Source organism: Coffea arabica, chromosome 6e (assembly GCF_036785885.1).
Source record: "Coffea arabica cultivar ET-39 chromosome 6e, Coffea Arabica ET-39 HiFi, whole genome shotgun sequence".
Lineage (NCBI taxonomy): Eukaryota > Viridiplantae > Streptophyta > Magnoliopsida > Gentianales > Rubiaceae > Coffea > Coffea arabica.
Window position 1 is genome coordinate 61,066,274 of NC_092321.1, and position 26,354 is coordinate 61,092,627.

The 26,354-nt window shown below is 42.1% G+C and overlaps 3 protein-coding genes across 3 annotated transcripts; 1 reads left to right on the forward strand and 2 right to left on the reverse strand.

Annotated features, from left to right (window-relative positions):
• Positions 1-1,234: 1,234 nt before the first annotated feature.
• Positions 1,235-4,351, forward strand: LOC140009994 (uncharacterized). The gene is made up of 4 exons (XM_072056355.1): positions 1,235-2,455; positions 2,722-2,730; positions 2,960-3,448; positions 3,515-4,351. The coding sequence occupies exons 1-4, from the start codon at positions 1,235-1,237 to the stop codon at positions 4,349-4,351; spliced, it is 2,556 nt and encodes an 851-aa protein (XP_071912456.1).
• Positions 4,352-4,775: 424 nt separating this feature from the next.
• On the reverse strand, positions 4,776-8,827 carry LOC140009995 (uncharacterized). Its single transcript, XM_072056356.1, has 4 exons — positions 8,660-8,827; positions 7,989-8,530; positions 5,304-7,861; positions 4,776-5,209 (listed from the first exon to the last, which is right to left on the reverse strand). Exons 1-4 carry the CDS (start codon positions 8,825-8,827, stop codon positions 4,776-4,778), a joined length of 3,702 nt encoding a protein of 1,233 aa, XP_071912457.1.
• A 9,729-nt stretch (positions 8,828-18,556) lies between these two features.
• Positions 18,557-22,608, reverse strand: LOC140009996 (uncharacterized). The gene is made up of 4 exons (XM_072056357.1): positions 22,441-22,608; positions 21,770-22,311; positions 19,085-21,642; positions 18,557-18,990 (listed from the first exon to the last, which is right to left on the reverse strand). Exons 1-4 carry the CDS (start codon positions 22,606-22,608, stop codon positions 18,557-18,559), a joined length of 3,702 nt encoding a protein of 1,233 aa, XP_071912458.1.
• Positions 22,609-26,354: the final 3,746 nt, after the last annotated feature.

A 26,354-nucleotide genomic window follows, 5' to 3' on the forward strand; every position in this document is an offset into this window, starting at 1 on the left:
TTCCTTTTTTCCTTTTGATTCCCGAATATTGTTGTCAAGAGGTGCCGCTGCTACGTCCCCTATTTTTGCTGTTGCCGTCATCCACAATTTGCTAGTTTACTTGGCCTTGCCGCCTCTTAGACTAATAGAATCAATTTGGAGTCAGTCAGAACGTGCCGAGCTACGCTAGGATTATTTTTAAGGTATGCACTACTCCTCCAAGCTATGGTACCACCCTGCTTGTGTTTCTTGTTTTACTACTTTGCATGGAACCGCGGCTTACCTTTGTAGTCTGTGCAACAATAGATTCGGAGACAACATTTTCGTTGTCAATGCTGCAAGCCGTTTGAAGGATCTGGTTGCTTCTTCTACTATAGCTTTGAAGGTAGTCACTCTAATTCTCGTTCACACACATTCATACCTTCTTGTATCAACGGTACTCATACTTGCTTTAATTTGTCTTGACAGCGTCTAACGCTTAAGATCTTCACTGAGCCGCAAGCATCAACTGCCATCCATTGGTAGCGCTTGAACATTTTCTTTTGAGTTTTATTTCTCTTCAGCCGCGCCCACAAATTGCCGCCACCGCCAGAGCTAGTAGTTATCTGTTGGTTACAAAAGAAAGATACCTTGCTTCTCAGGTACTTGCGGCTTCACCATTTTTCACTTGCAATATTTAATTATTACAAGAAACTTTAGTCAATTGAGACGCTTAGAGCCACACGATTTTACTAAACAATTTCTCAAAATATTATTTGAGAATGAAGCTCAGGTCAAAATATATATTTTTTTTGAGCTATTCCTCAGAGCTGAAAGTTCAATTTTCGTACCATTTTTTTTTTGTTTTGTTTTTGCTTCTTTTTGTTTTGTGTTTTTTTTTTGTTTTGTTTTGTTTTTTTTTTTGCTCATTTACTAGGATAATACCAAATATAATATTTGAACCCCCTTTTTTTCTTAACACTAAATATGATATTTGAGCAAAAGAGTTTTTTTTTTTTTTTTTTTTTTGCTTTGCTTTGTTGTTTGTTTTTTTTTTTTTTTTGTTTTGCCCCCCAAATATTCCTACTATACATGGTTTTGATCTAAACTTTGTCAACTTGCCTTTTTGTAGACAACTCAAGCTGCGCTTGAAGAGGGGTTTGAAACAATTCCGGGGATTTGCGAAGAGGCAACCAATTAGGTAATTTAATTACCAAACTTCTTGCACGAAACTCCTGCATCCTCTAATATTTTCTTTTACAAAATTCCAGCAATCATGCAAATTAAGGACTACGCCGTGCCAGTGCCGCATATTTCACTGACGGATGAACGAGGAGGAACTCAATCAAAGAGCTTGTCACTACATGTTTACAAACCAGCAATCGGCCCGCTTGCTGAATCCTTCATTCCCCTTGAAGGATGCTTTCATCTCGAAGATTGGACTAGCAAGTGGACCAAGGAAGTGGTGGCACCGTCGACTTTCTCCACTACATCGAGGGAAGAAGAAGTGGTCGTATTAAACTCGTCACTTCACAATGGAGATCCAGAAATAGCTAAATTCACTTTTCCGTTCGTGGGATTCAATGTTGACAAAGCTACATGGAAAACCCCTTCGTCGTTCTTCGGTGAGGCGTGCTTCACCTCCTATTATTGGGAGTGGGTTGAGGACATGCTCGGAAGGTATAAAGACATACTCACACGCGCTGGCATATTTGAAGCCGTCTACGCGTCGAGATACTCCTACGACCGCTGTGAAAATATCTTGCGAGCCTTCTTCAAATATTGGTGTCCCTCGACGAACACACTTCATACGCCCGTTGGGGAGTTGTCCATCACACTTTGGGACCTTTATCGACTTGGTGGCCTTTCAATCGATGGCATGTTTTTCGATGAAGTCGTTCCTTCGGCGCGGGAGCTCCTCACTCGTGACAAAGAAGGGAAACCACTTCTCCCTGAGAGTTGCAGGCATCTTTTTTCGGCTTACTACCACCTCTGGACGAATGACCAAGGGGTATGGATGAAGGACTGGATTCGCTTCTGGTTCAAAGGAAAGGCTAGGTATAGGGCTCCTCCGAGTAGAGCAAATAGAAGAAAGACTACATCTAAACCAAAAATGACTTACAACCCTTCTGGAAGCGTGGAACCTTATGACCTCGCCGATACGAATGACTTCAATGTCCCTTTTGACACCCTGGGTATCCCAGGGTCTCTAAGAAAGGAGACCTATATTGCGGCATTCATAGCGTGTTGGATCTGCAAGTTCCTTTTGCCAAGCAAAAAGGTCGACCGTATTCGCCCAAGTGTTTTCAAGGTTGCATGCTTAATGGCTACAGGGAAAAGATTTTGTCTTGCAATTCCCGTCCTTGCGAGCATATATCATGGGTTGAGGGAGATCGTCCACGCCCCTAACCTTGGAGAATGTGGGGTAACTTTTTCAATCCATTACGTCTATGCTTGGATTGGCCAATACTTCGATGTATACTACGAAAACCATCAAGTGAGTAGCCACCACGCGCGCATGACAAGATTTAGTGGTGAGAAAATGACAATATTTTATGGCCAATTGGAAGCTGAGGAAATTTTCAAATAAACGAATCCTTTGATGCTTCCTAAATCGTGCTGGACTGAGAATGAAGAAAAGGCGTTGATCGATGACGGATCCTTATCATCAAGACTCACGAGCTACTTCATTAGTCAACGCTCTTGCCATTTAACTCTACGTAAGGACAATACTTTCATTACTGAAAAATATAATCCTTGCAGGTTCAGCAGGCAATTCGGTTTTTGTCAGGACATCCCCAACAACTTGAAAGAGATCACTCACACTTATACCTTAGGTGAAGCTATTCAACTATGGGATTCCTCAGTTCGCACTCAGACGCGGTCTCGGATGACTATACCCATGCACAGGAAGCATCCATTGATCACAAAAGACTATGATGCCTGATGGTCGACTCGGTCAAATAGTATCTCTTCAACTCCCTTAAAATTCACCGTTAAGATCCCTCAGCAATCAGTGAAGAAGGGTAAGGTTACCTCCGCCAATGAGCCAGTGCACCATGATGGAGTTATAGAGATTGTAACGGGTCTTACCTCATCCACCTTGCGGAAGAACAAAACCATTAGCGGCCCCTTGGAAAACGTTGTTACAAGAAATAAGTCTTCCAAGGACTCTCGACAGGTCATCAAAGAGGCGCAACCAGTGATTCCCTCAGAGAAGATGCCGCCCAAGGTTTCAAAATCTTTATCAGCGACTCACATAGAAGAAGATGTCGAAATTGAAACGATGGACGATCGTGATTCTCTCGAGGCTATAGAACAAGAAGGGACTCAAGCTCGGGGCATCGAATCCACCCAAAGAGAAGCTCATTCGTTGGCGAGTGGCAGTAGTAGCCAAGACCGTCATTGGAACCGATCGAAGAAGAGGATATCTTCTGATTTGGAGGAAATTTCCTTTTCACCACCGTCGGTTGGAGTGTCGCCGCTTAAGGTAATCATATCTTCCTCTCTTTTTTTTTTTTCTTTTTTAAACCTTCATAACACTTTTTTTTTTCAGCCCCCACTTCTTGAATTCCACCAAGAAGATGTTGGTACCAACTCACCAATTGAACTTGAGACCGATGCTATAATTCCAAACAAGAAAGGTGACGGAGTCGTTATCAGCATCCCAAAGCAACTTGCCCCCAGTAGAGACGCTTTGTCAAAGAAAGATCTGACTAATTTGCACGAAATCCGGAAAAAATCAAAGGTAGCATTGGTTTCAGAATTTCATGGTCAAAAATTGATCCAGGCGCATCGAAGGAAGTACTTGCAGAGTTTGTGGATGGATTTTCGCGGACAGATCCTTGACACTCCAACTGAGCAGATCTCTTCTTTAAAAGAGTGTGCAGAGGAAATCATTGCGGAAATCACAAGAACGGATCCTACCAATGGTCTCCCTTTAAAAGATCACTTGATGGAATTGTTTGCCAAGGCGGAGGCATATGATGTTCTGGCATCCTCATCGTGGGAAAGGATGAGCAAAGAAACACATGCAGAACTCCTTTCCAACGCGACCGTCCAACTCGAGAAAGTTAAGGCAAAGGAAGAAGGACTCACTTGTCACTTGCAAAGTCTTGAAGAAAAGTTGCAGTCCATTGAAGACAGGAAGAAGGTTCTGCAACAGGAACTCATCAGTTTGGAGAAACAAGGCCTGAAAATCAGTTCGACTATCGATCAAAAGCATGAGACCTTCAAGGAGATCCAGGCTGAAATAACCCAAGCGCATGATGAGTTATCTTCCATTGAAAATACTAGCATCATGACTGATGACGCAATGAAGGAATTTGAAGACATGAAATCTGCACTTGAATCATATAAAGTAGCTGTAGTGGAATACAAATTTGATATTTAGACTTTCCACCACGTTCTTCTTTTCCTTGAATTATTTTATCACTCATTTCTTCCATGTAATGAGTTTTTCTTTTGAATAATAAAATGCTTTTTATTTCTTATCTAAAAGAACTTTTAAATTTAGCATTTTATCTCAAAGAAAAAAAAAAGAGGTTCTTTTTTTGCAAGGAACAAGGATTTGATTTGGAGTGGTGTAACTGAACTTAGAAGTTGCCCTCTAAGCTGCCTACGTATCCCAACAAGGGAATCAAGTCACACGTAGTTCCTGCCGTTCACATTTTAACCTCATGCGGGCCAGGAGTATCTATTTGTTTACCACCTTAGATTTGATGGAGTGTTTCAGCAGTTTTACCACATACTATACCATTGGTGGTTGCCATCCACAGTTTTAGCTCATGCGGGCCAGGAGCATTGCGCGGTTCCGATTATGCATAGTACCTTTTTAGGTACTTGCCATTGATGGGGCCAACCATTAATCCATCTTCAGCAACCAACTTGTATGAGCCATTTGTATATATTTCTCGAACGACATATGGACCATCCCACTTAGGAGTAAACTTTCTTTGTCCCCCATGAGTGAGAATGATTGGTCTCCGAACGGCGAGCACTAACTCTCCAATTTGAAAAGAGCGGGGTCGAACGTGCTTATTGAATGCCTTTGAAAGGCGAGCCTGATAACACTCAATCCGTTGCTGAGCTTCCAATCTCTTTTCGTCGAGTGCTTCTAATTCCTCAAGGCGAAGACGAACATTATCTTCTCCACTGAGCCCTTCTTGAATTGCAATTCTTAGCGAATGGATGCAATGGTTCAGGAGGTTGACGGATGAAATTGCCATGGAATTGACAAGCTTGACATTTTCTAGCAAAATCGATACAGTCCTTCACCATTGTTGGCCAGTAGTATCCCATTCTTTTAATGCGGAAGTGTAATTTCGGGCCAGATTGGTGAGCACCACATATCCCAGAGTGAGCATCTTCCATTGCTTGCATGGCCTCATCTTCCCCAAGACATCGTAGAAATACCCCATCGAATGATCTTCGGTAAAGCGTCCCTTTGTAGTAAATGAAACGTGGCGCTCGACGACGTATATCAACCCTTTTCTTGGAATCTTCTGGTAACTTCCCATGATTAAGGTAATCTACTATGAGATGACGCCAATCCTCCTTTTCGATCTCATGGACAAAAATATGATAAGTATTTTCTTCCTCACCATCATCATCTTCATCAAACATCGGGGGTATGACCCAATTTTGACATATTGAAATCTGATTTCGATGAGAAGGTAGAGTGATCATGGACGCCACCCTTGCCAAAGAATCAGCTTGTTGGTTGAAGTTTCTGGGGATATGTTCTATAGTGACATCACCCAGATATCCCATGAGCTGTCTTGCATACTTATAATATGGGATTAATTCGGGTTTCTTGACATCATAAATACCAAGAAGTTGATTTACCACCAATTTTGAATCGCCATAAACTCTAAGCTGCAATTGCTTCATGTCTACAGCCGTTTCAAGACCGAGAATCAACGCCTGATATTCAGCCACATTGTTGGAACACCGGCGTGTTAAAGTGAAAGAGTATGGCAATATATCTGCTTCAGGAGTATAAAAGATAACTCCCGCACCAGCTCCATCACGGTGAGCAGCTCCATCGAAATACATTGACCACGACGATTCGACCATAAACACTTCTTCATCGGGAAGTTCATCAGTCAACTCCCACTCGACAGGTAGGGGATGATCGGCTAAAAAGTCTGCCAATATTTGTCCTTTGACAGCTTTCGCAGGTACATAAATGATTTCGAATTGTTGAAACTGGAGGTACCATCTCGCGAGCCGATCAGACAGTACAGGTTTTGCCATGACATATTTAATGGGATTAGACTTAGATATGAGTCGAATAGTATGTGCATGAAAATAATGTTTCAACTTCTGAATGACAAATATAAGTGCCAAACACAACTTCTCGATGGGCGAGTAGTTCAACTCATTAGATGTCATCATCCGACTCAAGTAATACAGTGCATTCTCCTTACCTTCATCGTTTTCTTGAGCAAGTAAGGCCCCAACCGACCGTTCTTGAGCGGAAATGTAGAGAATCAATGGTTTTCCTGGAATGGGCGCAGCCAGCACTGGGGGATTCATGAGGTACGCTTTGATACTTGTAAAAGCATTCCTACACGATTCATCCCACCCGAAGGGTACCCCTTTCTTCATCAGTCGACTAAAGGGTTGACATCGTCCGGCCAAATTAGAGATAAACCTCCGGATATATGCCAATTTCCCTTGAAGGCTCTTCAATTCATGAATATTTCGCGGTTCAGGCATGTTCACAATGGCATCAATTTTAGATCGATCGACTTCTATTCCCCGTTGATGAACGATGAAACCAAGAAATTTGCCAGAAGCGACTCCGAATGCGCACTTCAAAGGATTCATCTTTAATTGGTATCTCCGAAGGCGTTGGAAAACTCTTCGAAGGTCTTGAATATGATCCTCTCGCTTCTTTGATTTCACCACAAGGTCATCAACATAGCACTCCACATTTCTATGGAGCATATCATCAAATATTCTTTGCATTGCCCTTTGATATGTTGCTCCGGCATTTTTCAAGCCAAACGGCATTACTTTATAGCAATAAATTCCCTTGGGGGTGCGGAAGGCAGTTAGCTCCTCATCCTCGGGCGCCATACGTATTTGATTGTAGCCAGACGATCCATCGAGAAAAGATAGTGCTTCATGCCCGGTTGTAGCATCTACCGTCAATTCTGTGATGGGGAGAGGAAAATCATCTTTGGGGCAAGCCTCGTTTAAGTCTCGAAAGTCAACACAAACTCGAATTTGCCCATTCTTTTTCCTTACAGGGACGATGCTTGAAATCCATGTTGGATATTTTACTTCTCGTATGAATCCGGCTTCAATCAATCGATTTATCTCATTTTCTATCAGAGGGATCAATTCGGGCCGAAAGCGCCTTTGCGTTTGCTTGACAGGTTTTGTTCCTCGCTTGACAGACAAATTATGAACGGCGACCCTTGGATCCAAACCAGACATTTCTGAGTAATTCCAGGCAAAGACGTCCCTGAACTCGAGCAGCAAATCAACATACTCTTTTTCTTCTTCAGGAGTCATACAAGAGCTTATGTAAATTGGGCGAGGATCGTCGCTTGTGCCAAGGTTAATCTCTTTTAGCTCATCGACTGTATTTTTTGCCCCTTGCTCAAGTTCAGGGGGAGCGTCATCTGCATCTTCTTCTTCTTCTTCGGGATCACTGATCGTAATATGGTGACAGGAAGCCATACTTTCTTGACCCTGTTCTTCAAAAATGGTTTCAATTCTTACATTGACTAAGTCTCCATAGTGTATGAAGAAATTGGAGACTCGCTTTCTTGGTCCGTTCTTCTTTATTGGAGTAAGACTTTCTTCCCTGACAACTTGGTACTCTTGTTTTTTACTGCCTAATCTCTCATAGACGGGCGACTTCAGATTTTTCGGTTGCGGGCCAAGTCTGTCAAACATAGAAGTGCGTGTTTTGACTTATTTCCCAATCGGTTGAACGCAGATCTCTTTCGGCTTGTGACCTCCATTTCTTCGTTCACATAGTTACAACTCGCTCTTTTGATCATTATACGAACAGGAGAGGGCGATTGATAACCAAGACCCATTGATGAACTTTCAACATTATAGCCCTTTCTTTCAACATTTTCTGCGTAGGTGTTAATCCATGAGTCTTCTCGCCAGTCACCTCAGGAGGGAGTTTTCCCAATACATGCTTCTCATTTGGGTTATAACCGGCCTTAGCAAGAAGTCTGTATGCGTTTGGATCAAAACCTTCTTGAGTCCGATTAGTTGGCAGTGAGTAATGTTCTACTGCCGGTTCTTCTTTGGGACGAACAAATCCTTGCAAGCTCACCTTCTCAATTTTAACAGGCTCTATCTTGGTGAGCGGAACATTTAATGTGTCATTTCTGATAAAAGAAGACTGACCTTCTTCTCTCTTTGATTTTGGAGTATACCGCAAAATGGGTACTTTGGAATCTTGACTTTCTTCCCTTACCGATTCCTTTCTTTTTGCTTCTTTGTGAAGATAAAATTTGGCGTCGGCAAAGTGAGTTTCGACTTCCGTGAACGGTTTGTCGTCCGCAGTGACTTTCTTAACAATACCGTCTCGACAATACTTGAAACATTGATGCAGAGTAGATGGTATAATTTCATTCTCGTGAATCCAGGGCCTTCCCAAGAGCATGTTATAAGAGGTTTTGGCTTCAATGATATGAAATAACGCACTTGAAGACAGCTCACCAACGAGCAATTCAAGCCTTATGAGGCCAATTGCTCTTTGCCCCCCTTGGTTAAATCCTTGGATCATGAGGCGGCTCTGGGAGAGTTCATCACTTGAGATTCCTAACTCCTTCATAGCACGTACGGACATAATATTGACGGCAGATCCCCCATCAATGAGTATCCGATTCATCTTTTGTTCTCGAACATATGCACTAACAAACAAAGGTCGATTGTGGGTTTTGAACTCAACAGTTAAATCGTCATCATCAAAAATGATGGTCGTCGCACAATCCACCGGTGGTTTATCATCGACTTTGAGTTTTTTCTCAAATTCAGTGCCAATTTGTGTGACTTGAGAATTTTCAGCTTTGACGACATTACAAGAAGTGAAATTATCAGTATCGTCACTTAAATACCCCTTGGGTATAAATTCCCTCAATGTCACGGGCTGTCGAACCTCTTGAAAAAGCTGAAAATCTGACGAAATTGGTGTTGTGGCCACTCCCTTTTGTTTCTTTGTTGCATTTCGTCGTTTCATCGTCACTTTCGGCTTTGTCGAATGAATGCTTTTCGAAAAGATGTACTTTATTTTTGGTTTGCAAGTCCTCTTTCGAGTGACTAAAGTCCATCCTTCGTTGTCATCTTCAATAACGTCTTCAATTGAGGATTTTTCAACCTCCTTGGACGAAGCACTGCTTGTTGAGGCTAGAACTTCTATCGGACAACACACAGACCCAAACATTATTGTCGTTTGGTTTGCCGATACTTTATCTTCCTCGAGAAGGATCTTTCCTTGACGGGCCAATTCCATAATTTTGTCTTTAAAGACAAAGCATTTAGTGAGAGGGTGGCCAATCAGGCGATGATAACAGCAATAGTTTGGATCATTCGACAAAGCACTTTCGGCTTTGTCGAATGAATGCTTTTCGAAAAGATGTACTTTATTTTTGGTTTGCAAGTCCTCTTTCGAGTGACTAAAGTCCATCCTTCGTTGTCATCTTCAATAACGTCTTCAATTGAGGATTTTTCAACCTCCTTGGACGAAGCACTGCTTGTTGAGGCTAGAACTTCTATCGGACAACACACAGACCCAAACATTATTGTCGTTTGGTTTGCCGATACTTTATCTTCCTCGAGAAGGATCTTTCCTTGACGGGCCAATTCCATAATTTTGTCTTTAAAGACAAAGCATTTAGTGAGAGGGTGGCCAATCAGGCGATGATAACAGCAATAGTTTGGATCATTGACTTGACCGGCTTCCTCTGGGCGCTTCATTTCGGGAAGTTCAAGGAGTTTCTCCTTAAAAAGGTCATCAAACATCCCTTGTAAATCAGATTCAAGAAATGAGTATTCTTTTTCTTGCATCTCTTTTAACGTGGGTCTTCTTATTGATCTATTTTGAGATGGATCCAACTTCTCAGTGACCTTTCGACTCACTTTGGTAGCAATTTTCATGGGAGATGTATTTATTGCCATGGACTCCTTATTACTGAATTTTGAAGGAGGCTTGCCCCCTTTTTTATTTTCTTGCCTGTCATTGCTTTGACGAGACGGCTGCACTCGTGGAGCTTGAATAGGAAACCCATCGGTTGCATTGGCCGTGATGCTTAACTCCATGTCATGAGCACGAGTGGCTAATTCTTCAAACGTGTTTGGACGTATACCCTGTAGAATGTAGCTTAGGCTCCAATGTATTCCTCGGATGCACATTTCTATGGCAGAGGGTTCAGACAGTCTGTCCTTGCAGTTGAGACTCAGACTTCTCCATCTATCAATATAGTTGACCACAGGTTCATCCTTCCATTGACGAGTGTTAGTCAATTCCAGCATACTAACGGTTCTTCTAGTGCTGTAGAAGCGATTCAAGAATTTTTGTTCCAGTTGTTCCCAACTGTCGATGGACCCCGGAGTGAGATCAGTGTACTAGTCAAATGCGTTGCCCTTCAAGGATCGGACGAACTGTTTGACTAGCAGGTCACCATAGGTTCCAGCGTTATTGCAGGTTTCGACAAAATGGGCCACATGTTGCTTTGGACTGCCTTTCCCATCGAACTGTTGAAATTTAGGCGGTTGATATCCAGCGGGCATTGCTAGGTTGTCAATTCTAGCAGTGTAAGGCTTGCAGTAGGTAAAGCTTGACTTTGAACCACCCTCCTTTTTATCTTTGATCACGCCTTCAACAAGCTCCTTCAGTTGTTCCACGGGGATAGTTCCATCGGCGGTCACATATACTTCCTTCACCTTGTCTTTGCCTTTAGACGAGGGAATTTCACGCTCTTGATTCGCATGGCTTCCTTCAGGAGCGCGATCTTTTTGGGTGAGCAGTTGAGCGATAATAGCATCTTGGTCCTTGATGTGTTTCATCATAGTCTCCATCATCTTGGACATGTTCGAAACTTGTTCTTCAAGGCTTAAAGCATTTGTCATCATAGCAGGCATTGCAGTAGAAGAAGCAGCAGAATCTTCAATAGAAAATCTTGAATGAAGAGTTTCATGTGAAGAGGCTGATCCAGTGCTTGATGAATCATCGTCATCCTTAGAGAACTTGGATTCGGATCCAAGTTCGAGCATGGCAAGAGCCTTCTCAATCGAGGTGAAAACGTCTTAGACCCCCATCGTGGAGGAATAGCTCATTTGTGATGTTGACCCGAAGACGGGAGTTGGCGCCGAGAGTTCCATGCTACTTTGGGTGGAGGCCCTCGTCATACTCCTTGTCACGGGGCCAATAACGCGGGTATTGGTGGCAACGTGTGCAGCTTCCTGAACAGGCTTAGCATCAGTAGCCTTGGAACGTGCAATCACGATTTTGTTGCTCTTTGGTGCCATTGGTGATAGACGTAGTTGAATATTCGAGGAGAAGAGATGGAAGGCAGAGATGGTCCCACCGGGCGTGCCAAAAATTTGTACGCGATAAAAATTTCAAGTCTGCAAAACGACAAGAAAAAGGAATACACGACAAATATGTGATATATAAATTTAAGAGAAATATGGGGTACAATCTCTGGAAGTTTCTCAAACTTATGGAGAGTTTCCTTCGATTCTTCTCCTCGAACGCCAATCCAAGGGTTTCGCAGCTTGTTCTTGGATCCACCACCGATTCCTTCAAATCTTGATATAGAAGATTTGAAGAACTTTAGAAGATATTTGAAGACTCAAGTCTTGATATCTGGGAGACTTGGAGAGCTTGAAGAGCCGAACCTTTGTAGGTTGGAGCTTCAATGCTTTGAGCGTATATGATGCTCTTTGAAGTCCCTCTGTGTATTTTTTTGTGTGTTCTTGATTTGGTTGAGAGACCTCTATTTATAGCTGTAGCAAGGGGTAGAGGTTGAAGACCTGTGTACCACTTTACTTGTCTTGCAAGACGTGCAGTCATATTAGGACTGCGCTAGCCAAATATTATCTCTTTATTTTATATTTATTAATAAAGAGATAAGTAATTCCTCGATTGGCCAAACTCGTGGGGACACGTGACGTGGCGCCGTTTGACTGGTCAGGCTATTGCAGTATATAAGAAATATACTTGGATTGAACAACTCTAAATATTATCCCTTTAATAAGAAATAAATACTTAGATATTTATCCAATAGGCATGTGATATGATATGATTTGGTTGGTGGAGATATCTCTGCAATTTAAATTGATCTGGAACACCTCACCTTGACACGTGGCAAAATATAATTGGTCATTTAATAACCAATTTTTCCAAGTGTACATGCCATATGGCAATATCCGATTGGACAAAAATATTTTATAGACCAATGGTAGTTTTTGGAATTTAATTAAAATTCCATTGTCTACAAATGCCCCCTCGAAACTTGAGCGTGAATGCTGGATATCGGAGCAAATTTTGAACGGACAAGTTTTGACACATATTTTTTTTTTTGCTTCAATTTGAACACCACTGACATATTAGTTTTCAAGTGAAACCCATAAATGGGCTAAACTTCAAGCTTTGCAAACTTTATATCAATTACTTGTATCACATATGATAGTTACGTGGAATACCAACAATGCATCCCCTATTGAGCTCAATTTCCAAGATTGCTAGCTTTCAATTTCCCGAAGCCGGACCACCTTATATCAATTTCCCAATGCAATCCCGTAGTCCAGTGTCATGCATGGCTAGCTTTCAATTGCTAGCTTTCAATTTCCCAATGCAATCCCGTAGCTTTACTCAAAATTTTGCACTTGGTATATCAATTCGTGAGCTTTGCTCATGAGATGGCCATGTGGGATCCACCAATTCATGCAACATTAGTTATATCAATTTCAGGATCATGCCAAGGCTTTGTCGGACCATCAACTCCAGGAGCAATGCCGTGACCTCTGAATTGGTGATAAAGTAGCCACCAATTTTAATTATAACCATTTGTCCTCAAGAAAGCCCAATGTACTGATTTGTGGGACATTGCATATTACATGCCTGATCATTCACGTGCAAGCCATTTCAAAGATGAAATCCTAAGAATCCAAGTGAACTCATATGCCTCTTGTTGATTAATCCTACACGGAACTCCACCGCTCCGAAATTCGAGACCATTTCTTCTTGTTAGCCTTGGGAACTCAAGCTGCAAACCGCTAAGAACTCCTCTAATATGACCAGGACTCTTGAGCTGACAGCCTCCATTCCTTGTTAGTCTCAAAGTCCAAGCAATTTAGAAGTTCGAAACCCAATTGCAATGGAGACCACTATCAGCTAATCTCCCAAAACTTATAAAGACTTCGCGAGAAAAATTCTCTTCGATCAAAGGAGTCCAATTGATCATAGAAATCATAGGAACCACGGAACTCCACCGCTTCGCAAGTTTCCATGCCGACATGACTTGCTCAGCTTATAGGAGTTGGTTGCGACAAGAATTCCTTCCAAGGCCAACATGAATGGAAGCTATATCGCATGGGATAATAAACTGGTCCTTTTTAGAAGCAAGCCCCCCGAAACCAGTTTAGAATCCACTTCCCAATAGATAGCCGACTTAATTGCTAGGAACCCCTGAAGATATCCCTCAAACGATTGAAGCGGACCAGGAAGCTAGTTGTATTTGAACTCAACTTTCTCCCGGATTTGTAGTATAGGCTTTTCCTATAAATCCCCCAAGTCCAAAGCCGTGAACTTGCTCAAGAGAGAAAAAAAAAATTCCTTTTTTCCTTTTGATTCCCGAATATTGTTGTCAAGAGGTGCCGCTGCTACGTCCCCTATTTTTGCTGTTGCCGTCATCCACAATTTGCTAGTTTACTTGGCCTTGCCGCCTCTTAGACTAATAGAATCAATTTGGAGTCAGTCAGAACGTGCCGAGCTACGCTAGGATTATTTTTAAGGTATGCACTACTCCTCCAAGCTATGGTACCACCCTGCTTGTGTTTCTTGTTTTACTACTTTGCATGGAACCGCGGCTTACCTTTGTAGTCTGTGCAACAATAGATTCGGAGACAACATTTTCGTTGTCAATGCTGCAAGCCGTTTGAAGGATCTGGTTGCTTCTTCTACTATAGCTTTGAAGGTAGTCACTCTAATTCTCGTTCACACACATTCATACCTTCTTGTATCAACGGTACTCATACTTGCTTTAATTTGTCTTGACAGCGTCTAACGCTTAAGATCTTCACTGAGCCGCAAGCATCAACTGCCATCCATTGGTAGCGCTTGAACATTTTCTTTTGAGTTTTATTTCTCTTCAGCCGCGCCCACAAATTGCCGCCACCGCCAGAGCTAGTAGTTATCTGTTGGTTACAAAAGAAAGATACCTTGCTTCTCAGGTACTTGCGGCTTCACCATTTTTCACTTGCAATATTTAATTATTACAAGAAACTTTAGTCAATTGAGACGCTTAGAGCCACACGATTTTACTAAACAATTTCTCAAAATATTATTTGAGAATGAAGCTCAGGTCAAAATATATATATTTTTTGAGCTATTCCTCAGAGCTGAAAGTTCAATTTTCGTACCATTTTTTTTTTGTTTTGTTTTTGCTTCTTTTTGTTTTGTGTTTTTTTTTTGTTTTGTTTTGTTTTTTTTTTTTGCTCATTTACTAGGATAATACCAAATATAATATTTGAACCCCCTTTTTTTCTTAACACTAAATATGATATTTGAGCAAAAGAGTTTTTTTTTTTTTTTTTTTTTTGCTTTGCTTTGTTGTTTGTTTTTTTTTTTTTTTTGTTTTGCCCCCCAAATATTCCTACTATACATGGTTTTGATCTAAACTTTGTCAACTTGCCTTTTTGTAGACAACTCAAGCTGCGCTTGAAGAGGGGTTTGAAACAATTCCGGGGATTTGCGAAGAGGCAACCAATTAGGTAATTTAATTACCAAACTTCTTGCACGAAACTCCTGCATCCTCTAATATTTTCTTTTACAAAATTCCAGCAATCATGCAAATTAAGGACTACGCCGTGCCAGTGCCGCATATTTCACTGACGGATGAACGAGGAGGAACTCAATCAAAGAGCTTGTCACTACATGTTTACAAACCAGCAATCGGCCCGCTTGCTGAATCCTTCATTCCCCTTGAAGGATGCTTTCATCTCGAAGATTGGACTAGCAAGTGGACCAAGGAAGTGGTGGCACCGTCGACTTTCTCCACTACATCGAGGGAAGAAGAAGTGGTCGTATTAAACTCGTCACTTCACAATGGAGATCCAGAAATAGCTAAATTCACTTTTCCGTTCGTGGGATTCAATGTTGACAAAGCTACATGGAAAACCCCTTCGTCGTTCTTCGGTGAGGCGTGCTTCACCTCCTATTATTGGGAGTGGGTTGAGGACATGCTCGGAAGGTATAAAGACATACTCACACGCGCTGGCATATTTGAAGCCGTCTACGCGTCGAGATACTCCTACGACCGCTGTGAAAATATCTTGCGAGCCTTCTTCAAATATTGGTGTCCCTCGACGAACACACTTCATACGCCCGTTGGGGAGTTGTCCATCACACTTTGGGACCTTTATCGACTTGGTGGCCTTTCAATCGATGGCATGTTTTTCGATGAAGTCGTTCCTTCGGCGCGGGAGCTCCTCACTCGTGACAAAGAAGGGAAACCACTTCTCCCTGAGAGTTGCAGGCATCTTTTTTCGGCTTACTACCACCTCTGGACGAATGACCAAGGGGTATGGATGAAGGACTGGATTCGCTTCTGGTTCAAAGGAAAGGCTAGGTATAGGGCTCCTCCGAGTAGAGCAAATAGAAGAAAGACTACATCTAAACCAAAAATGACTTACAACCCTTCTGGAAGCGTGGAACCTTATGACCTCGCCGATACGAATGACTTCAATGTCCCTTTTGACACCCTGGGTATCCCAGGGTCTCTAAGAAAGGAGACCTATATTGCGGCATTCATAGCGTGTTGGATCTGCAAGTTCCTTTTGCCAAGCAAAAAGGTCGACCGTATTCGCCCAAGTGTTTTCAAGGTTGCATGCTTAATGGCTACAGGGAAAAGATTTTGTCTTGCAATTCCCGTCCTTGCGAGCATATATCATGGGTTGAGGGAGATCGTCCACGCCCCTAACCTTGGAGAATGTGGGGTAACTTTTTCAATCCATTACGTCTATGCTTGGATTGGCCAATACTTCGATGTATACTACGAAAACCATCAAGTGAGTAGCCACCACGCGCGCATGACAAGATTTAGTGGTGAGAAAATGACAATATTTTATGGCCAATTGGAAGCTGAGGAAATTTTCAAATAAACGAATCCTTTGATGCTTCCTAAATCGTGCTGGACTGAGAATGAAGAAAAGGCGTTGATCGATGACGGATCCTTATCATCAAGACTCACGAGCTACTTCATTAGTCAACGCTCTTGCCATTTAACTCTACGTAAGGACAATACTTTCATTACTGAAAAATATAATCCTTGCAGGTTCAGCAGGCAATTCGGTTTTTGTCAGGACATCCCCAACAACTTGAAAGAGATCACTCACACTTATACCTTAGGTGAAGCTATTCAACTATGGGATTCCTCAGTTCGCACTCAGACGCGGTCTCGGATGACTATACCCATGCACAGGAAGCATCCATTGATCACAAAAGACTATGATGCCTGATGGTCGACTCGGTCAAATAGTATCTCTTCAACTCCCTTAAAATTCACCGTTAAGATCCCTCAGCAATCAGTGAAGAAGGGTAAGGTTACCTCCGCCAATGAGCCAGTGCACCATGATGGAGTTATAGAGATTGTAACGGGTCTTACCTCATCCACCTTGCGGAAGAACAAAACCATTAGCGGCCCCTTGGAAAACGTTGTTACAAGAAATAAGTCTTCCAAGGACTCTCGACAGGTCATCAAAGAGGCGCAACCAGTGATTCCCTCAGAGAAGATGCCGCCCAAGGTTTCAAAATCTTTATCAGCGACTCACATAGAAGAAGATGTCGAAATTGAAACGATGGACGATCGTGATTCTCTCGAGGCTATAGAACAAGAAGGGACTCAAGCTCGGGGCATCGAATCCACCCAAAGAGAAGCTCATTCGTTGGCGAGTGGCAGTAGTAGCCAAGACCGTCATTGGAACCGATCGAAGAAGAGGATATCTTCTGATTTGGAGGAAATTTCCTTTTCACCACCGTCGGTTGGAGTGTCGCCGCTTAAGGTAATCATATCTTCCTCTCTTTTTTTTTTTTCTTTTTTAAACCTTCATAACACTTTTTTTTTTCAGCCCCCACTTCTTGAATTCCACCAAGAAGATGTTGGTACCAACTCACTAATTGAACTTGAGACCGATGCTATAATTCCAAACAAGAAAGGTGACGGAGTCGTTATCAGCATCCCAAAGCAACTTGCCCCCAGTAGAGACGCTTTGTCAAAGAAAGATCTGACTAATTTGCACGAAATCCGGAAAAAATCAAAGGTAGCATTGGTTTCAGAATTTCATGGTCAAAAATTGATCCAGGCGCATCGAAGGAAGTACTTGCAGAGTTTGTGGATGGATTTTCGCGGACAGATCCTTGACACTCCAACTGAGCAGATCTCTTCTTTAAAAGAGTGTGCAGAGGAAATCATTGCGGAAATCACAAGAACGGATCCTACCAATGGTCTCCCTTTAAAAGATCACTTGATGGAATTGTTTGCCAAGGCGGAGGCATATGATGTTCTGGCATCCTCATCGTGGGAAAGGATGAGCAAAGAAACACATGCAGAACTCCTTTCCAACGCGACCGTCCAACTCGAGAAAGTTAAGGCAAAGGAAGAAGGACTCACTTGTCACTTGCAAAGTCTTGAAGAAAAGTTGCAGTCCATTGAAGACAGGAAGAAGGTTCTGCAACAGGAACTCATCAGTTTGGAGAAACAAGGCCTGAAAATCAGTTCGACTATCGATCAAAAGCATGAGACCTTCAAGGAGATCCAGGCTGAAATAACCCAAGCGCATGATGAGTTATCTTCCATTGAAAATACTAGCATCATGACTGATGACGCAATGAAGGAATTTGAAGACATGAAATCTGCACTTGAATCATATAAAGTAGCTGTAGTGGAATACAAATTTGATATTTAGACTTTCCACCACGTTCTTCTTTTCCTTGAATTATTTTATCACTCATTTCTTCCATGTAATGAGTTTTTCTTTTGAATAATAAAATGCTTTTTATTTCTTATCTAAAAGAACTTTTAAATTTAGCATTTTATCTCAAAGAAAAAAAAAAGAGGTTCTTTTTTTTTTTTTTTTGCAAGGAACAAGGATTTGATTTGGAGTGGTGTAACTGAACTTAGAAGTTGCCCTCTAAGCTGCCTACGTATCCCAACAAGGGAATCAAGTCACACGTAGTTCCTGCCGTTCACATTTTAACCTCATGCGGGCCAGGAGTATCTATTTGTTTACCACCTTAGATTTGATGGAGTGTTTCAGCAGTTTTACCACATACTATACCATTGGTGGTTGCCATCCACAGTTTTAGCTCATGCGGGCCAGGAGCATTGCGCGGTTCCGATTATGCATAGTACCTTTTTAGGTACTTGCCATTGATGGGGCCAACCATTAATCCATCATCAGCAACCAACTTGTATGAGCCATTTGTATATATTTCTCGAACGACATATGGACCATCCCACTTAGGAGTAAACTTTCTTTGTCCCCCATGAGTGAGAATGATTGGTCTCCGAACGGCGAGCACTAACTCTCCAATTTGAAAAGAGCGGGGTCGAACGTGCTTATTGAATGCCTTTGAAAGGCGAGCCTGATAACACTCAATCCGTTGCTGAGCTTCCAATCTCTTTTCGTCGAGTGCTTCTAATTCCTCAAGGCGAAGACGAACATTATCTTCTCCACTGAGCCCTTCTTGAATTGCAATTCTTAGCGAATGGATGCAATGGTTCAGGAGGTTGACGGATGAAATTGCCATGGAATTGACAAGCTTGACATTTTCTAGCAAAATCGATACAGTCCTTCACCATTGTTGGCCAGTAGTATCCCATTCTTTTAATGCGGAAGTGTAATTTCGGGCCAGATTGGTGAGCACCACATATCCCAGAGTGAGCATCTTCCATTGCTTGCATGGCCTCATCTTCCCCAAGACATCGTAGAAATACCCCATCGAATGATCTTCGGTAAAGCGTCCCTTTGTAGTAAATGAAACGTGGCGCTCGACGACGTATATCAACCCTTTTCTTGGAATCTTCTGGTAACTTCCCATGATTAAGGTAATCTACTATGAGATGACGCCAATCCTCCTTTTCGATCTCATGGACAAAAATATGATAAGTATTTTCTTCCTCACCATCATCATCTTCATCAAACATCGGGGGTATGACCCAATTTTGACATATTGAAATCTGATTTCGATGAGAAGGTAGAGTGATCATGGACGCCACCCTTGCCAAAGAATCAGCTTGTTGGTTGAAGTTTCTGGGGATATGTTCTATAGTGACATCACCCAGATATCCCATGAGCTGTCTTGCATACTTATAATATGGGATTAATTCGGGTTTCTTGACATCATAAATACCAAGAAGTTGATTTACCACCAATTTTGAATCGCCATAAACTCTAAGCTGCAATTGCTTCATGTCTACAGCCGTTTCAAGACCGAGAATCAACGCCTGATATTCAGCCACATTGTTGGAACACCGGCGTGTTAAAGTGAAAGAGTATGGCAATATATCTGCTTCAGGAGTATAAAAGATAACTCCCGCACCAGCTCCATCACGGTGAGCAGCTCCATCGAAATACATTGACCACGACGATTCGACCATAAACACTTCTTCATCGGGAAGTTCATCAGTCAACTCCCACTCGACAGGTAGGGGATGATCGGCTAAAAAGTCTGCCAATATTTGTCCTTTGACAGCTTTCGCAGGTACATAAATGATTTCGAATTGTTGAAACTGGAGGTACCATCTCGCGAGCCGATCAGACAGTACAGGTTTTGCCATGACATATTTAATGGGATTAGACTTAGATATGAGTCGAATAGTATGTGCATGAAAATAATGTTTCAACTTCTGAATGACAAATATAAGTGCCAAACACAACTTCTCGATGGGCGAGTAGTTCAACTCATTAGATGTCATCATCCGACTCAAGTAATACAGTGCATTCTCCTTACCTTCATCGTTTTCTTGAGCAAGTAAGGCCCCAACCGACCGTTCTTGAGCGGAAATGTAGAGAATCAATGGTTTTCCTGGAATGGGCGCAGCCAGCACTGGGGGATTCATGAGGTACGCTTTGATACTTGTAAAAGCATTCCTACACGATTCATCCCACCCGAAGGGTACCCCTTTCTTCATCAGTCGACTAAAGGGTTGACATCGTCCGGCCAAATTAGAGATAAACCTCCGGATATATGCCAATTTCCCTTGAAGGCTCTTCAATTCATGAATATTTCGCGGTTCAGGCATGTTCACAATGGCATCAATTTTAGATCGATCGACTTCTATTCCCCGTTGATGAACGATGAAACCAAGAAATTTGCCAGAAGCGACTCCGAATGCGCACTTCAAAGGATTCATCTTTAATTGGTATCTCCGAAGGCGTTGGAAAACTCTTCGAAGGTCTTGAATATGATCCTCTCGCTTCTTTGATTTCACCACAAGGTCATCAACATAGCACTCCACATTTCTATGGAGCATATCATCAAATATTCTTTGCATTGCCCTTTGATATGTTGCTCCGGCATTTTTCAAGCCAAACGGCATTACTTTATAGCAATAAATTCCCTTGGGGGTGCGGAAGGCAGTTAGCTCCTCATCCTCGGGCGCCATACGTATTTGATTGTAGCCAGACGATCCATCGAGAAAAGATAGTGCTTCATGCCCGGTTGTAGCATCTACCGTCAATTCTGTGATGGGGAGAGGAAAATCATCTTTGGGGCAAGCCTCGTTTAAGTCTCGAAAGTCAACACAAACTCGAATTTGCCCATTCTTTTTCCTTACAGGGACGATGCTTGAAATCCATGTTGGATATTTTACTTCTCGTATGAATCCGGCTTCAATCAATCGATTTATCTCATTTTCTATCAGAGGGATCAATTCGGGCCGAAAGCGCCTTTGCGTTTGCTTGACAGGTTTTGTTCCTCGCTTGACAGACAAATTATGAACGGCGACCCTTGGATCCAAACCAGACATTTCTGAGTAATTCCAGGCAAAGACGTCCCTGAACTCGAGCAGCAAATCAACATACTCTTTTTCTTCTTCAGGAGTCATACAAGAGCTTATGTAAATTGGGCGAGGATCGTCGCTTGTGCCAAGGTTAATCTCTTTTAGCTCATCGACTGTATTTTTTGCCCCTTGCTCAAGTTCAGGGGGAGCGTCATCTGCATCTTCTTCTTCTTCTTCGGGATCACTGATCGTAATATGGTGACAGGAAGCCATACTTTCTTGACCCTGTTCTTCAAAAATGGTTTCAATTCTTACATTGACTAAGTCTCCATAGTGTATGAAGAAATTGGAGACTCGCTTTCTTGGTCCGTTCTTCTTTATTGGAGTAAGACTTTCTTCCCTGGCAACTTGGTACTCTTGTTTTTTACTGCCTAATCTCTCATAGACGGGCGACTTCAGATTTTTCGGTTGCGGGCCAAGTCTGTCAAACACAGAAGTGCGTGTTTTGACTTATTTCCCAATCGGTTGAACGCAGATCTCTTTCGGCTTGTGACCTCCATTTCTTCGTTCACATAGTTACAACTCGCTCTTTTGATCATTATACGAACAGGAGAGGGCGATTGATAACCAAGACCCATTGATGAACTTTCAACATTATAGCCCTTTCTTTCAACATTTTCTGCGTAGGTGTTAATCCATGAGTCTTCTCGCCAGTCACCTCAGGAGGGAGTTTTCCCAATACATGCTTCTCATTTGGGTTATAACCGGCCTTAGCAAGAAGTCTGTATGCGTTTGGATCAAAACCTTCTTGAGTCCGATTAGTTGGCAGTGAGTAATGTTCTACTGCCGGTTCTTCTTTGGGACGAACAAATCCTTGCAAGCTCACCTTCTCAATTTTAACAGGCTCTATCTTGGTGAGCGGAACATTTAATGTGTCATTTCTGATAAAAGAAGACTGACCTTCTTCTCTCTTTGATTTTGGAGTATACCGCAAAATGGGTACTTTGGAATCTTGACTTTCTTCCCTTACCGATTCCTTTCTTTTTGCTTCTTTGTGAAGATAAAATTTGGCGTCGGCAAAGTGAGTTTCGACTTCCGTGAACGGTTTGTCGTCCGCAGTGACTTTCTTAACAATACCGTCTCGACAATACTTGAAACATTGATGCAGAGTAGATGGTATAATTTCATTCTCGTGAATCCAGGGCCTTCCCAAGAGCATGTTATAAGAGGTTTTGGCTTCAATGATATGAAATAACGCATTTGAAGACAGCTCACCAACGAGCAATTCAAGCCTTATGAGGCCAATTGCTCTTTGCCCCCCTTGGTTAAATCCTTGGATCATGAGGCGGCTCTGGGAGAGTTCATCACTTGAGATTCCTAACTCCTTCATAGCACGTACGGACATAATATTGACGGCAGATCCCCCATCAATGAGTATCCGATTCATCTTTTGTTCTCGAACATATGCACTAACAAACAAAGGTCGATTGTGGGTTTTGAACTCAACAGTTAAATCGTCATCATCAAAAATGATGGTCGTCGCACAATCCACCGGTGGTTTATCATCGACTTTGAGTTTTTTCTCAAATTCAGTGCCAATTTGTGTGACTTGAGAATTTTCAGCTTTGACGACATTACAAGAACTGAAATTATCAGTATCGTCACTTAAATACCCCTTGGGTATAAATTCCCTCAATGTCACGGGCTGTCGAACCTCTTGAAAAAGCTGAAAATCTGACGAAATTGGTGTTGTGGCCACTCCCTTTTGTTTCTTTGTTGCATTTCGTCGTTTCATCGTCACTTTCGGCTTTGTCGAATGAATGCTTTTCGAAAAGATGTACTTTATTTTTGGTTTGCAAGTCCTCTTTCGAGTGACTAAAGTCCATCCTTCGTTGTCATCTTCAATAACGTCTTCAATTGAGGATTTTTCAACCTCCTTGGACGAAGCACTGCTTGTTGAGGCTAGAACTTCTATCGGACAACACACAGACCCAAACATTATTGTCGTTTGGTTTGCCGATACTTTATCTTCCTCGAGAAGGATCTTTCCTTGACGGGCCAATTCCATAATTTTGTTTTTAAAGACAAAGCATTTAGTGAGAGGGTGGCCAATCAGGCGATGATAACAGCAATAGTTTGGATCATTCGACAAAGCACTTTCGGCTTTGTCGAATGAATGCTTTTCGAAAAGATGTACTTTATTTTTGGTTTGCAAGTCCTCTTTCGAGTGACTAAAGTCCATCCTTCGTTGTCATCTTCAATAACGTCTTCAATTGAGGATTTTTCAACCTCCTTGGACGAAGCACTGCTTGTTGAGGCTAGAACTTCTATCGGACAACACACAGACCCAAACATTATTGTCGTTTGGTTTGCCGATACTTTATCTTCCTCGAGAAGGATCTTTCCTTGACGGGCCAATTCCATAATTTTGTCTTTAAAGACAAAGCATTTAGTGAGAGGGTGGCCAATCAGGCGATGATAACAGCAATAGTTTGGATCATTGACTTGACCGGCTTCCTCTGGGCGCTTCATTTCGGGAAGTTCAAGGAGTTTCTCCTTAAAAAGGTCATCAAACATCCCTTGTAAATCAGATTCAAGAAATGGGTATTCTTTTTCTTGCATCTCTTTTAACGTGGGTTTTCTTATTGATCTATTTTGAGATGGATCCAACTTCTCAGTGACCTTTCGACTCACTTTGGTAGCAATTTTCATGGGAGCTGTATTTATTGCCATGGACTCCTTATTACTGAATTTTGAAGGAGGCTTGCCCCCTTTTTTATTTTCTTGCCTGTCATTGCTTTGACGAGACGGCTGCACTCGTGGAGCTTGAATAGGAAACCCATCGGTTGCATTGGCCGTGATGCTTAACTCCATGTCATGAGCACGAGTGGCTAATTCTTCAAACGTGTTTGGACGTATACCCTGTAGAATGTAGCTTAGGCTCCAATGTATTCCTCGGATGCACATTTCTATGGCAGAGGGTTCAGACAGTCTGTCCTTGCAGTTGAGACTCAGACTTCTCCATCTATCAATATAGTTGACCACAGGTTCATCCTTCCATTGACGAGTGTTAGTCAATTCCAGCATACTAACGGTTCTTCTAGTGCTGTAGAAGCGATTCAAGAATTTTTGTTCCAGTTGTTCCCAACTGTCGATGGACCCCGGAGTGAGATCAGTGTACTAGTCAAATGCGTTGCCCTTCAAGGATCGGACGAACTGTTTGACTAGCAGGTCACCATAGGTTCCAGCGTTATTGCAGGTTTCGACAAAATGGGCCACATGTTGCTTTGGACTGCCTTTCCCATCGAACTGTTGAAATTTAGGCGGTTGATATCCAGCGGGCATTGCTAGGTTGTCAATTCTAGCAGTGTAAGGCTTGCAGTAGGTAAAGCTTGACTTTGAACCACCCTCCTTTTTATCTTTGATCACGCCTTCAACAAGCTCCTTCAGTTGTTCCACGGGGATAGTTCCATCGGCGGTCACATATACTTCCTTCACCTTGTCTTTGCCTTTAGACGAGGGAATTTCACGCTCTTGATTCGCATGGCTTCCTTCAGGAGCGCGATCTTTTTGGGTGAGCAGTTGAGCGATAATAGCATCTTGGTCCTTGATGTGTTTCATCATAGTCTCCATCATCTTGGACATGTTCGAAACTTGTTCTTCAAGGCTTAAAGCATTTGTCATCATAGCAGGCATTGCAGTAGAAGAAGCAGCAGAATCTTCAATAGAAAATCTTGAATGAAGAGTTTCATGTGAAGAGGCTGATCCAGTGCTTGATGAATCATCGTCATCCTTAGAGAACTTGGATTCGGATCCAAGTTCGAGCATGGCAAGAGCCTTCTCAATCGAGGTGAAAACGTCTTGGACCCCCATCGTGGAGGAATAGCTCATTTGTGATGTTGACCCGAAGACGGGAGTTGGCGCCGAGAGTTCCATGCTACTTTGGGTGGAGGCCCTCGTCATACTCCTTGTCACGGGGCCAATAACGCGGGTATTGGTGGCAACGTGTGCAGCTTCCTGAACAGGCTTAGCATCAGTAGCCTTGGAACGTGCAATCACGATTTTGTTGCTCTTTGGTGCCATTGGTGATAGACGTAGTTGAATATTCGAGGAGAAGAGATGGAAGGCAGAGATGGTCCCACCGGGCGTGCCAAAAATTTGTACGCGATAAAAATTTCAAGTCTGCAAAACGACAAGAAAAAGGAATACACGACAAATATGTGATATATAAATTTAAGAGAAATATGGGGTACAATCTCTGGAAGTTTCTCAAACTTATGGAGAGTTTCCTTCGATTCTTCTCCTCGAACGCCAATCCAAGGGTTTCGCAGCTTGTTCTTGGATCCACCACCGATTCCTTCAAATCTTGATATAGAAGATTTGAAGAACTTTAGAAGATATTTGAAGACTCAAGTCTTGATATCTGGGAGACTTGGAGAGCTTGAAGAGCCGAACCTTTGTAGGTTGGAGCTTCAATGCTTTGAGCGTATATGATGCTCTTTGAAGTCCCTCTGTGTATTTTTTTGTGTGTTCTTGATTTGGTTGAGAGACCTCTATTTATAGCTGTAGCAAGGGGTAGAGGTTGAAGACCTGTGTACCACTTTACTTGTCTTGCAAGACGTGCAGTCATATTAGGACTGCGCTAGCCAAATATTATCTCTTTATTTTATATTTATTAATAAAGAGATAAGTAATTCCTCGATTGGCCAAACTCGTGGGGACACGTGACGTGGCGCCGTTTGACTGGTCAGGCTATTGCAGTATATAAGAAATATACTTGGATTGAACAACTCTAAATATTATCCCTTTAATAAGAAATAAATACTTAGATATTTATCCAATAGGCATGTGATATGATATGATTTGGTTGGTGGAGATATCTCTGCAATTTAAATTGATCTGGAACACCTCACCTTGACACGTGGCAAAATATAATTGGTCATTTAATAACCAATTTTTCCAAGTGTACATGCCATATGGCAATATCCGATTGGACAAAAATATTTTATAGACCAATGGTAGTTTTTGGAATTTAATTAAAATTCCATTGTCTACATATACCAATAGAGAATTTTCCAACTCAAGATTGCCTACCATTCAACACTGATCGCATTTTTATTTGATTCTCATAAAATCACGTGGTTCTACTGTTATGTTTATGAAAGATTTAGGACTAATGTACTGCACCTTAAA